Source organism: Salmo trutta, chromosome 18 (genome assembly GCF_901001165.1).
Source record: "Salmo trutta chromosome 18, fSalTru1.1, whole genome shotgun sequence".
NCBI lineage: Eukaryota > Metazoa > Chordata > Actinopteri > Salmoniformes > Salmonidae > Salmo > Salmo trutta.
Window position 1 is genome coordinate 1,874,401 of NC_042974.1, and position 14,944 is coordinate 1,889,344.

Genomic DNA, 14,944 nt, shown 5'->3' on the forward strand with positions numbered 1-14,944 from the left:
ACTTCCTTATTCTAAAATTGATCAAATATTTTTTTCCCCTCATCAATCTACACACAATACCCCATAATGACAAAACAAGTCTCTGAATGTCCTTGAGTGGCCCAGCCAGAGCTGGACTTGAATCCGATTTAACATCTCTGAAGAGTCCTGAAAATAGCTTTGCAGCGACGCTCCCCATCCAACCTGACAAAGCTTGAGAGGATCTGCAGAGAAGAATGGGAGAAACTCCCCAAATACAGGTGTGCCAAGCTTGTAGCGTCATATCCAGGAAGACTCGAGTCTGTAATCGCTGCCAAAGGTGCTTCAACAAAGTACTGAGTAAAGGGTCTGAATACTTATGTAAATGTGATATTTCAGTGTTTCATTCTGCAGTAGTTATATAGGATGAACCTTCACTAGAATACAGGCCATCCTATATGCAGACTTGTCATTCTGCAGTAGTTATATAGGATGAACCTTCACTAGAATACAGGCCGTCCTATATGCAGACTTGTCATTCTGCAGTAGTTATATAGGATGAACCTTCACTAGAATACAGGCCATCCTATATGTAGACTTGTCATTCTGCAGTAGTTATATAGGATGAACCTTCACTAGAATACAGGCCGTCCTATATGTAGACTTGTCATTCTGCAGTAGTTATATAGGATGAACCTTCACTAGAATACAGGCCGTCCTATATGTAGACTTGTCATTCTGCAGTAGTTATATAGGATGAACCTTCACTAGAATACAGGCCGTCCTATATGTAGACTTGTCATTCTGCAGTAGTTATATAGGATGAACCTTCACTAGAATACAGGCCATCCTATATGTAGACTTGTCATTCTGCAGTAGTTATATAGGATGAACCTTCACTAGAATACAGGCCGTCCTATATGTAGACTTGTCATTCTGCAGTAGTTATATAGGATGAACCTTCACTAGAATACAGGCCGTCCTATATGTAGACTTGTCATTCTGATAATGGTTGTGGATTTATTATTGTGTACATGGATCCTCACGATTTATTCTCTCCTTTTTAGAAGCACACATAAAATACCTCTATTGGAAGCAGCTGTGTGTGTGTCTCTCTAACAGCAACCTTGGGGCCAGAATTCAGTTTACAATCCTATCCTCTAACCCTTATCTCCTCTCTTGTCCTTCAGAGGTCCTATAAAGCCTGGAGCCTGGCACACTCAAGCTGCCGTCGCTGTCACCAACGTTACAGTATGCTGCCTGCCGTGGTGAAGCTCTGCTGTGGAATCTCCTACCCTCACCTCAGGACCATGGCAGGTAAACACATACAACTATATCATCTTGGTTATGTCCTAAGTGGCTCCCTATTCCCTATATAGTGCATTATTTTTGACCAGGGCACTACAGGGGGCCATTTTGGATGCAGGCCTGAAGAGATGCATACATTTTCTCTCATTCCTTAGATTGTAGGATTACCGTGTCTTGCACACTACACATAGCCTGGTCCCAGATCAGTTAGTGCCGCCTTGCCAATTCCCTCCTATGGCCATTGCAAGACAGCACAAACAGATCTGGGACCAGCCAGTGCACGTGCATCTGGATGGAGTTATCTATTGTTGCTGTTAATGGCGTCTTGGCTGTGACTAGTAGTAGTCTTAGTTTGTGGAGAGAAATCCTGAGAAGTCCTCATCAAAGTGTACAACACTTTGACTTGCAGAATGGATCAAATGCAGCCTGAGCGGCAGTCTGTGTCATGCTAAACATGTTTGGCTTGATAATGAGCAATGGGGTTAACAAGAGAACAAACAGATCTGAGACCAGGTTATAATAGGAGACAACAGATCTGGGACCAGGCTATAGAAGGAGACAACAGATCTGAGACCAGGCTATAGAAGGAGACAACAGATCTGGGACCAGGTTATAGAAGGAGACAACAGATCTGGGACCAGGTTATAGTAGGAGACAACAGATCTGGGACCAGGCTATAGAAGGAGACAACAGATCTGGGACCAGGCTATAGAAGGAGACAACAGATCTGGGACCAGGCTATAGAAGGAGACAACAGATCTGGGACCAGGCTATAGAAGGAGACAACAGATCTGGGACCAGGTTATAGTAGGAGACAACAGATCTGGGACCAGGCTATAGAAGGAGACAACAGATCTGGGACCAGGTTATAGAAGGAGATAACAGATCTGGGACCAGGCTATATGAAATGTGCTCTACAAATGAAAGCTGACTGTTGTTATTATTGTCATCCTACGACAGGACTGCAACGGCGAGCTATCGCAGCGATCGGCCAGGAGCTAGCTCACATGCAGAGGAATGGGCAGACCCAACTACCAACATGGACCAGCCATGTGGGTTGGCAGACTGGCACCGCTCAGCATCAACACAGTGGTAAGCCTGACGATGATACACAAGTTGCACACATTTTCAATTACATTATTATTTTACACAGAGCACAAACTTCCCTTATTTTAGTTATAATTACATATTTTCAAGGGCATTACTTTTTACTATAACTTGTACTGACCATTGAATATTAAACAGCTTCAAATAGAACTGAATAAAGTGAGTGCTGCTGTGTGTATGTAAACTTGTTACAGAGAGCTCCAGAAGAGAGGTAGTCAACCCAGTCCCGTTGAAAGAGGAGGAGCTGCTGTACATAAGACGTGGGCACGAGGCGCTGACCAAGGCTCTGGACATTGTTGAGGATAAGAACGGATGGAAAACAGAACTCACAGAGGTAGTGCATCATCCATACATCCATACATCATCGTTGATTAAAGAGGCAATCCGGGATTTGTATATAGATTTTTGTCAAACCATCCTGTATTTCCCCTTTAAAATATGTTGCTCCATGTGTTCATGCATATCTTTTCAATCTCCAAAAAAAAGCTATTGCTATGGAAACCTTGTACTGATGCCAAACCACCAAACTGTCATATAGGACAAGGATATCCTGTCTTCAAAACCCTTCAAATATAATTGACATGGGCACTTTGTGCTGCATACTGTTGCCACAATTTCTAACTTTCTAACATTTTACATTTTAGTCACTTAGCAGACGTTCTTAATCCAAAGCAATTTACAGCCTGTGCATTCAATTTAGTTAAGTAGGGAACTTTTTGCCTTGTAGGAGAAAAATGCACTTTCCATAATCTCAGAACCCAGAACCAAATGTGTTATTCGTTATTTAATAAGGAACCCAGTAGCTGTTCCAAATGCAGCAGTTACTCTTCTGCTTTCTGAAACGGTGTGTTGTAAAGCTGCATACTAATGCCACATATCCAAACTTTCTCTTTCCGTTACTTTGACATTTAGGAAAACTTCATCTAAATAGCTATTACCATGGAAACCTTGTAGCGGTAATATTCATATCAAATCAAATCGAAATTTTATTGGTCACACATACACATATTTATCAGATGTTATTGCGGGTGTAGCGAAATGCTTGTGTTTCTAGCTCCAACAGTGCAGTAATATCTAACAATTCACAACAATACACACAATACACACAAATCTAAAGGTAAAAGAATGGAAACATATAAATATTAGGATGAACAACGTCGGAGTGGCATAGACTAAAATACAGTAGAATAGCATACAGTATATACATATGAGATTTAACATTTTATTTGATAAAGCAAAAATATGTAAACATTATTAAAAGTCACTATTGTTCCATTATTAAAGTGGCCAGGGTTACATAATGGGGTGGAAGCAGCCTAGTGATGGCTGTTTAACAGTCTGATGGCCTTGAGATAGAAGCTGTTTTTCAGTCTCTTGGTCCCAGCTTTGATGCACCTGTACTGACCTTGCCTTCTGGATGATAATGGGGTGAACAGGCAGTGGCTTGGTTGGTTATTGTCCTTGATGATCTTTTTGGCCTTCCTGTGATGTCGGATGCTGTAGGTGCCCTGGAGGGCAGGTAGTTTGCCCCCGGTGATGCATTGGGCAGACTGCACTATCCTCTGGAGAGCCCTGCGGTTGAGAGCCATGCAGTTGCCGTATCAGGCTGTGATACAGCCCGACAGGATGCTCTCAATTGTGCATCTATAGAAGTTTGTGAGGGTTTTAGGTGCCAAGCCAAATTTCAGATCGTCAGTGATGTGTATGTTGAGGAACTTGAAGCTTTACACCTGCTCCACTGTGATACCGTCGATGTGGATAGGGGCGTGCTCCCTCTGCTGTTTCCTGAAGTCCACAATCAGCTCCTTTGTTTTGTCGACATTGAGAGAGAGGTTATTTTCCTGGCACCACACTCGCAGGGCCCTCACCTCCCCCCAGTAGGCTGTCTTGTCATTATTGGTAATCAGGCCTACTACTGTTGTGTCATCTGCAAACTCGATGACTGAGTTGCAGCCGTTTGTGGCCACGCAGTCATGGGTGAACAGGGAGTAGAGGAGGGGGCTGAGCACGCACCCTTGTGTTGAGGATCAGCGAAGTGAAAGTGTTGTTCCTACCTTCACTACCTGGGGGGCGGCCCGTCAGGAAGTCCAGGATCCAGTTGCACAGGGCGGGGCTAAAGTCAATGAAAAGCAGTCTTTGGTAGCGGGCTGCGTGGGTGGCACTGTGTTAACCTCAAAGCGGGCAAAGAAGGTGTTTAGCTTGACCGGAAGCAAGACGTTAGTGTCCGCGACGTGGCTGGTTTTCCCTTCGTAGATGCCACACTACCAAAACGTTGTAACTCTGGAGTAGAGAAATGTTCTGTAATCTCAAGACCAAATGAAGTAGAAAGACTATCACAAGAGAACGTACAGTAACTGTGTTCTATAGAAAATCAGGACATCATTAGAAACCTTCTTGAAACTGTGTTGTTAAAGGAAATCATAAGGATGCCACATTACAACATTTCCTGTAAATGTCTGTCGTAGGAGAACGGGGATGTGATCTACAGTAAAGTGTTGTCTGGGGACAGGAAAGTCTTCAGACTGGAGACTGTGTTAGACGCCACCCCAGAAGAGATACATCACATCCTGTGGAAGGTGGAGGAGATGCACCAGTGGAACCCAAGCATCAAAAACATCAAGGTAACTGGTCCATCATAGTAGGGTAGTTGTTGGTCAATGTGTAATCTTAACACCTCCCCCTTAGGAAATCATTGATCTTCTGTTCTCCTTGGTCTCCATCTATTATGGCATCCTTTAGAATGTTATTCTACATATACACATGTGTTATTATCCAACTGGAATACTATTTATCTGCTAAGTATGTGTATTATGGTCTGTAAATTGGTACATATTTGTAATAAGGTGTTTCTAAAACTATTATTAATGCTATTATTATAATACCTATTATTATTATTGTTATTTTATTTGTATTACTTTGTTTATTTATTTATCCTTTTTTCTCTGTGATTTTAGGGGTGGGGGGACCGGGAGGCATTAGGAAGGGTGGGAAACAGGGAGGGGGTCGGGGATCAACAGGGAATGTTCTGAAGGATTAGGGGTAAACAAATAAATAAAAAAGCAACGTGACTGCAAATTATTTAAAAAAAAATATTGTTTATATTTCTTCTTCAATAAAATATTATGAATAAAAGAAAACAACATCAAGATAAGCAGACTCATCTAAGCTGACATATGGAATTGTTTTACGATGGGCACACTATGGATCATTCAGCTTTTTTATTTTGAATTTTAGGACCCCTTTAGGTGTAAAAAAATATATAACAAAATTATTTGAGAAAATACTAAATTTGGCCTTTGCTATTATAAGCACATCGATGGTACTGACTTCAGACGAGTCCCCTGACATTTGTTGGGGTCATAGAGCGTTCCGACGCTACAGACATTTTCTTGAGAAGACCGATTTTGTGGGGTTGTCTCATGGTTTGACAAACACCGCTCTAGCTCTGCCACCTTCCACCGCAGACGCGGAAGTGCGACATTGGCGGATTGAGACGCATTCCATACAAAAAAACAGATACCAAATCTCTAGCTTAAACTGGAGATTATGATGGGGAATTGTTTATTGTGTTACTTAGATTGACGTACTGGTGTGTCAATCGACTATAGGGGTTTAAATAATTCAGTAATCACTTGTTAAAAATTAGGTAAGCATAAAACAGTCAACAACTTCAGGACTACAGACCCCCAGAAATTGTCAGTCCGCCTTCTAGTGGCGAAAGTAAGAACTGCAGAAAATGCACGGTCAAATAGGAGAATAATATATATTTTTATAGAGGCATACTGAAACAAGAAACGTGACACAGTGTGTAAATGATAACACATCAGTGCAGGAAATGAATACATGGATTAAAATACTGGAAGTGAATGCTGGAATTAAACAATTAACAATGCAAATGAGCAAAAGCTGTATGCATTAAGGAAATAAACACCTGGCTCAAATAGAAGCCTGTCTCTAATAAGGGCCTGATGTATTCAGTGAATTAAGCAAATAACCACCCGGGCTATGAACTGAAGTTTTATGGTAGACGTGGACCACAGTGTCAACAGTCGATAGTTTTACGGTAGACGTGGACCACACAGTGTCAATAGTCGATAGTTTTACGGTAGACGTGGACCACACAGTGTCAATAGTCGATAGTTTTACGGTAGACGTGGACCATACAGTGTCAATAGTCAATAGTTTTACGGTAGACGTGGACCACACAGTGTCAATAGTCGATAGTTTTACGGTAGACGTGGACCACACAGTGTCAATAGTCAATAGTTTTACGGTAGACGTGGACCACACAGTGTCAATAGTCAATAGTTTTACGGTAGACGTGGACCACACAGTGTCAATAGTCGATAGTTTTACGGTAGACGTGGACCATACAGTGTCAATAGTCAATAGTTTTACGGTAGACGTGGACCACACAGTGTCAATAGTCGATAGTTTTACGGTAGACGTGGACCACACAGTGTCAACAGTCGATAGTTTTACGGTAGACGTGGACCACACAGTGTCAACAGTCGATAGTTTTACGGTAGACGTGGACCACACAGTGTCAATAGTCGATAGTTTTACGGTAGACGTGGACCATACAGTGTCAATAGTCAATAGTTTTACGGTAGACGTGGACCACACAGTGTCAACAGTCGATAGTTTTATGGTAGACGTGGACCACACAGTGTCAATAGTCGATAGTTTTACGGTAGATGTGGACCACACAGTGTCAATAGTCGATAGTGTCAATAGTTTTACGGTAGATGTGGACCACACAGCGTCGATAGTTGATAGTGACGTGGACCATACAGTGTCAATAGTCAATAGTTTTATGGTAGATGTGGACCACACAGCGTCGATAGTTGATAGTGTCGCTAGTTTTACAGTAGATGTGGACCACACAGTGTCGATAGTTGATAGTCAATAGTTTTACGGTAGATGTGGACCACACAGCGTCGATAGTCTTTACAACACCAGGATATCACACTTGTCTGGTGACATTCTGATGAGGGAAGAACAAACTGCTACGGCAGATCCTGTGTCTTCAGCTGGCATTATAAAGCCTTCGTCCCAACTGGCATCCTACTCCCTATACAGTGCACTAGTTGTGACATGAGAAAGCAGTGCACCATATAGGGAATATGGTCCTATTTGGGACACATAGCAGTACAGTAAATGATATTGTATTGTCAGTCTGTCTCTTGTGTTGAAGGTTCTAAAGCAAGCTGGCCCGGAAACCATGGTTACGCACGAGGTGTCAGCAGAGACAGCCGGCAACCTGATAGGCCAGAGAGACTTCCTGAGTGTGAGACACTTCTCCAGACAGGAGTCATGTATCTATCTGGGGGGAGCAGCCACACACCTGGAGTCCTTCCCTCCTCAGAAAGGCTTCGTCAGGTAACAAGAACACCGGCTTTGCTCGGATAAGCCTGGCTCATAGAGTTGGATAGAGGGTGCGCTTGGACCAAAGCCTGTTTATGGCTCATGCTGTCACAGAAGGGCCATTGCAAAGGTTATTTGATATAAAGGTTATTTTAGGTTCAGTTAATAATCATGCTGTAGGTTTCTATTCATTACATTGTTAATAGAGTTTTAATGAGTGATTTTGTTTACTTGATCTGAACAGAGCGGAGGACGGACCAACGTGTATTGTCATCGAGCCCCTGGCAGACGACACAGGCAGGAGCCACTTTACGTGGCTCCTCAACATGGATGTCAAGGTAGATTTTCTTTTCTTTTTTTTTTATCAACTTTAATTTCGTATCCACTGCCTGAATTGAGTGACTTGAATTCAAATTGATTGACCCCAACTTGTTAGGCTACACATGGACTAGGATGTCATCACGTCAGTTTAGATCATGAATATCAATTCAAACCTCCCCTTTAAGTAGCCTGAGTGCCAGTCTGTTTGTGCTATTGTGCCGACTCCTTGTCATTCATTGTCATGCCAAACATGTTCATATGACATATCACACTAACAGACTGGCCCTCAGGCTACTTAAGAGGAGGTTTGAATTGATATTCAAGGCTACCATCAACGACTAAAGCTGCTGTGAAAATCACTTCTCCTTCACCCAAATACAGACAGCTGATGTTCTGAAAGAGCTGCAAAACCTGGACCAGTACAAATCAGCTGGGCTAGACAATCTGGACCCTCTCTTTCTAAAATGATCCGCCACAATTGTTGCAACCCCTATTACTAGCCTGGTCAACCTCTCTTTTGTATCGTCTGAGAACCACAAAAAGATTGGAAAGCTGCCACGGTCATCCCCCTCTTCAAAGGGGGAGACACTCTAGAGCCAAACTGCTACAGACCTATATCCATCCTGCCCTGCCTTTCTAAAATCTTTGAAAGCCAAGTTAACAAACAGATCACCGACCATTTCGAATCCCACCGTACCTTCTCCACTATGCAATCTGGTTTCCGAGCTGGTCATGGGTGCACCTCAGCCACGCTCAAGGTCCTAAACGATATCATAACCGCCCTCGATAAAAGACAGTACTGTGCAGCCTTCTTCATCGACCTGGCCAAGGCTTTCGACTCTGTCAATCACCGCATTAATAGCCTTGGCTTCTCAAATGATTGCCTCGCCTGGTTCACCAACTACTTTTCTGATAGAGTTCAGTGTGTCAAATCGGAGGGCCAGTTGTCCAGACCTCTGGCAGTCTTTATGGGGGTGCCACAGGGTTCAATTCTTGGGCCAACTCTTTTCTCTGTATATATCAATGATGTCGCTCTTGCTGCTGGTGATTCTCTGATCCACCTCTGCACAGACACCATTCTGTATACATCTGGCCCTTCTTTGGACACTGTGTTAATAAACCTCCAAATGAGCTTCAATGCCATACAACACTCTGTACGTGGCCTCCAACTGCTTTTAAATGCTAGTAAAACTTCAACCGATTGCTGCCCGTACCCAACTGCCCGACTAGCATCACTACTCTGGACGGTTCTGACTTAGAATATGTGGACAACTACAAATATCTAGGTGTCTGGTTAGACTGTAAACTCTCCTTCCAGACTCACATTAAGCATCTCTAATCCAAAATTAAATCTAGAATCGGCTTCCTATTTCACAACAAAGCATCCTTCACTCATGCTGCCAAACATACCCTCGTAAAACTGATTATTCTACAGATCCTTGACTTTGGCGATGACATTTACAAAATAGCCTCCAACACTCTACTCAGACATCCAGTTTACTATCACAGTGCCATCCATTTTGTCACCAAAGCCCCATATACTACCCACCACTGCGACCTGTATGCTCTCGTTGGCTGGCCCTCGCTACATATTCGTCACCAAACCCACTGGCTCCAGGTCATCTGTAAGTCTTTGCTAGGTAAAGCCCCAACTTATCTCAGCTCACTGGTCACCATAGCAACACCCACAGGTAGCACGCGCTCCAGCAGGTATATCTCACTGGTCATCCCCAAAGCCAACACCTGCTTTGGCCGCCTTTCCTTCTGGTTCTCTGCAGCCAATGACTGGAACGAATTGCAAAAATCACTGAAGCTGAAGACTTATATCTCCCTCTCTACATTTAAGCATCAGCTATCTGAGCAGCTTACCGATCACTGCACCTGTACACAGACCATCTGTAAATAGCACACCCAACTACCTCATCCCCATATTGTTATTTATCTTTTTGCTCCTTTGCACCCCAGTATCTCTACATGCACATCATCATCTGCACATCTATCACTCCAGTGTTAATGCTAAATTGTAATTATTTCACCTCTATGGCCTATTTATTGCCTTACCTCCCTAATCTTCTACATTTGCACACACTGTACATATATTTTTCTATTGTGTTATTGACTGTATGTTGTTTATGTGTAACTCTGTGTTGTTGTTTTTGTCGCACTGCTTTGCTTTATCTTGGCCAGGTCGCAGTTGTAAATGAGAACTTGTTCTCAACCGGCCTACCTGGTTAAATAAAGGTGAAATAAAACATTTAAATAATAACAAAAATGACCTGTAGCTATAGCAGTCAGTCAATGTTCCCACTTTAGCAGAGACTGCATTCACGGTAAACATTGCTTATGTCAGCTCAAGTAACGCTTTGGTGACACAGATAGAGTCTTTCATCACACCACAGCTAAAGCTGCTCCTCCATCCTCTACAAGCTCAAAATATCAACATGTTTTGCTGTCAGATGCATTTGCCAATAGGGGTTTCACACACACACACACACACACACACACACACACACACACACACACACACACACACACACACACACACACACACACACACACACACACACACACACACACACACACACACACACACACACACACACACACACACACACACACACACACACACACACACACACACACACACACACACACACACACACACACACACACACACCTGGCTCCTGCTGCTGCCATTAGGGTTGGCAGCAACATCTTTCTCTAAACACTTTCTGTCAAATGAAGCTAAGCATGATGTTTCACAGGAAATGACCTGTCACTTTCAGCTGCTGGAACCTTCTATATATAGGTCTTCAGGTTGCTAAGACTGCTGTACTGATACGTTATAGAACTTCCTTAGAGAACATGTCTGATCAAGCAAGACCATTCAATGAAATGCAAGCACACAAATGCTGCTGTGCAGGGACTGGACCACCACTGAAGCAGCAGAAGGCTTCACGGCTGGCATAGCGTGCACTTTAACATTTTTCATAAGACTAAACAAGACAAATACAAATTAATGTTCCAATCCTTTCACCATGATGACACCTCATTTACACATAGGATGAGACATGGTCTACCTTCATCACCATGATGACACCTAATTTACACATATAGTGAGATATGGTCTACCTTCATCCCCACGATGACACCTCATTTACACATAGGATGAGACATGGTCTACCTTCATCACCATGATGACACCTAATTTACACATATAGTGAGATATGGTCTACCTTCATTAGAGCGCTGCTCTCACTGCCACTGTATGTATGAACAGTACAGTTCCTTCTGAAAATATTCAGACCCCTTGACTTTTTCCACATTTTGTTAGGTTACAGTCTTATTCTAAAATATATTAAATTGTTATTTTTTTCTCATCAATCTACACACAATACCTCATAATGACAAAGCAAAAACAGGTTTTTAGATTTTCTTTACTAATTTATAACAAAAAAAACCTGAAATATCACATTTCTGTAAGTATTCAGACCCTTTACCCAGTACTTTGTTGAAGCACCTTTGGCAGAGATTACAGCCTTGAATCTTCTTAGGTATGACGCTACAAGCTTGGCACACCTGTATTTGGGGAGTTTCTCCCATTCTTCTCTGCCGATCCTCTCAAGCTCTGTCAGGTTGGATTGGGAGCGTCGGTGCACAGCTATTTTCAGGTCATGCCAGAGATGTTCGATCAGGCTCAAGTCCGGGCTCTGGCTGGGCAACTCAAGGACATTTAGAGACTTGTCCCGAAGCCACTCCTACATTATCTTGGCCGTGTGCTTAGGGTCGTTATCCTGTTGGAAGGTGAACCTTCATCCCAGTCTGAGGGTCCTGAACGCTCTGGACTTCTCTGTACTTTGCTCTGTTCATCTTTCCCTCGATCCTGACTAGTCTCCCAATCCCTGCTACTGAAAAACATCCCCACATGCTTCACCGTAGGGATGGTGCAAGGTTTCTTCCAGACGTGACACTTGGCATTCAGGCCAAAGACTTCAACCTTGGTTTCATCAGACCAGAGAATCTTGTTTTTCATGGTCTGAGAGAACTTTAGGTACCTTTTGGCCATCTCCAAGCGAGCTGTCATGTGTCTTTTACTGAGGAGTGGCTTATGTCTGGCCACTCTACCATAAAGGCCTGATTGGTGGAGTGCTGCAGAGATGGTTATCCTTCTGGAAGGTTCTCCCATTTCCACAGAGGAACTCTGGAGCTCTGTCAGAGTGACTATCGGGTTCTTGGTCACCTCCCTGACCAAGGCCCTTCTCCCCTGATTGCTCAGTTTGGCCGGGCAGCCAGCTCTAGGAAGAGTCTTGGTGGTTCCAAACTTCTTCCATTTAAGAATGATGGAGGCCACTGTGTTCTTGGGGATGTTCAATGCTGCAGAATTGTTTTGGTGCCCTTCCCCAGATCTGTGCCTCGACACAATCCTGTCTTGGAGCTCTACACGCAATTCCTTCGACCTCATGGCTTGATTTTTGCTCTGACATGCACTGTCAACTGTGGGACCTTATATAGACAGGTGGACTCAAATAGACAGGTGTGTGCCTTTCCAAATCATGTCCAATCAATTGAATTTACCACAGGTGGACTCCAATCAAGTTGTAGAAAAATCTCAAGGATGATCAATGGAAACAGGATGCACCTGAGCTCAATTTCATGTCTCATAGCAAAGGGTCTGAATTCTTATGTAAATATATTAAAAACATTTTTTAAACCTGTTTCACTTTGTCGTTATGGGGTATTGTGTGTAGATTGAGGACAATTTTGATTTAATCCATTTTAGAATTAGGCCGTAACGTAACAAAATGTGGAAAAAGTCAAGGGGTCTGAATACTTTCCGAATGCACTGTATTTATTTATTTTAATTTTTTTTTATTTATTTCACCTTTATTTAACCAGGCAGACTAGTTGATCAAGTTCTCATTTACAACTGCGACCTGGCCAAGATAAAGCAAAGCAGTGTGACACAGACAACAACACAGAGTTACACATGGAGTAAACAATAAACAAGCCAATAACACAATAAACAAGTCAATGACACAGTAGAAAAAAAGGAAGTCTATATACAGTGTGTGCAAATGGCATGAGGAGGTAGGCAATAAATAGGCCATAGGAGCGAATAATTATGTATGTATGTATGTATGTATGTATGTATGTATGTATGTATGTATGTATGTATGTATGTATGTATGTATGTATGTATGTATGTGTGCCCGTTTCTAACATAGATGTTGTTTGGGGTTTCTGTTATTATCTATGCATAATCACTTTAATAACTTTACCTACATGTGCATATTACCTCAATTACCTCGACAACGGTACCCCCTGTATATAGCCCCGCTATTGTTATTTACTGCTGCTCTTTAATTATTTGTTATTCATATCTTTTACTTTGTTTTAGGTATTTTCTTAAAACTGAATTGTTGGTTAAGGGCTTGTAAGTAAGCATTTCACTGTAAGGTGTACACCTGTTGTATTCTGTGCATGTGACTAATAAAATGTGATTTGATTTGAAGATTGAATATGTATGTACTGTATTTTCAGGGCTGGCTGCCAAAGTCAATCGTCAATCAAGCTTTGCCGCGAGCGCAGGTGGATTTCACCCGGTGTCTGCGCAGACGGCTGGCCGAGGGACCTACTCAGCGACACACAAACCACCATGCTCCCACAGTGTCTAGAGCCAGACAACCACCGCACACACTCTCTGACACACACTAACTGGAGTTGAGTGCTTGGGAGTAGAGACAGAGAGAGAGAGAGACTTAGAGAGAGACTGAAGGACCTGGCTGCCATTCACACACACACACACACAGAGAGTCAGAACCATCTGCAGGCTGGTTCTGGCCTTTCACTAGGAGCACCCAGACACCCAGAGGATAGCCACCCACCGCTGTGAAGACATGCCAGGGTGCCCTCTCTTTCAGGGTGTGTGACAGACACACACATCTACACACACACACACACACACACACACACACACACACACACACACACACACACACACACACACACACACACACACACACACACACACACACACACACACACACACACACACACACACACACACACAGGAAGTGTTGGTTGAAGCTACTCTGAATATATAGTTTACCAAGCTACCAATTACTTCACACGGGAATAAGTTAAGCTGCACTAAAGCTCACTCCATCCAAACTACTTTGTGAAAAAGTATCATATCTTAATCTGAAATGTCATAGACTACACATTGCAAGAATAGATCACTTTGGGTTCATATCTTAACAGAATGTGTAATTTTGCCGCCTGTTAAAGACCCCAAAACAACATTTCAAATGAAAATTAGGCAGGTGGCATGCTGAAAAAGACAGTAAATGATTGCCTACTTTAGCCATATTTTATTTTTGCCAAAACAGTAGTGTGTAGTTCCAGTAGTTAGCTACACCGCTACATGGTAAAACAGTAGTGTGTAGTTCCAGTAGTTAGCTACACCGCTACATGGTAAAACAGTAGTGTGTAGTTCCAGTAGTTAGCTACACCGCTACATGGTAAAACAGTAGTGTGCAGTTCCAGTAGTTAGCTACACCGCTACATGGTAAAACAGTAGTGTGTAGTTCCTGTAGTTAGCTACACCGCTACATGGTAAAACAGTAGTGTGCAGTTCCAGTAGTTAGCTACACCGCTACATGGTAAAACAGTAGTGTGTAGTTCCTGTAGTTAGCTACACCGCTACATAGCAAAATAATTACACACACACACACACACACACACACACACACACACACACACACACACACACACACACACACACACACACACACACACACACACACACACACACACACACACACACACACACACACACACACACACACACACACACACACACACACACACACACACACACACA

At 42.8% G+C, this 14,944-nt stretch overlaps 1 protein-coding gene across 1 annotated transcript; it reads left to right on the forward strand.

The window, feature by feature from the left end:
- The first annotated feature begins 1,146 nt into the window (after window positions 1-1,146).
- On the forward strand, window positions 1,147-13,825 carry star2 (steroidogenic acute regulatory protein 2). The gene is made up of 7 exons (XM_029697488.1): window positions 1,147-1,275; window positions 2,227-2,358; window positions 2,568-2,707; window positions 4,839-4,994; window positions 7,571-7,755; window positions 7,985-8,078; window positions 13,603-13,825. Exons 1-7 carry the CDS (start codon window positions 1,212-1,214, stop codon window positions 13,774-13,776), a joined length of 945 nt encoding a protein of 314 aa, XP_029553348.1. The 5' UTR covers window positions 1,147-1,211; the 3' UTR covers window positions 13,777-13,825.
- The last annotated feature ends 1,119 nt before the right edge of the window (window positions 13,826-14,944 follow it).

Coding starts and splice junctions, on each gene's coding strand:
- star2 (XM_029697488.1), top strand. CDS start 1,212: ATGCTGCCTGCCGTGGTGAAGCTCTGCTGTGGAATCTCCTACCCTCAC. Junction 4,995..7,570: donor CAAGCATCAAAAACATCAAG/GTAACTGGTCCA, acceptor CTTGTGTTGAAG/GTTCTAAAGCAAGCTGGCCC. Junction 8,079..13,602: donor TCCTCAACATGGATGTCAAG/GTAGATTTTCTT, acceptor CTGTATTTTCAG/GGCTGGCTGCCAAAGTCAAT.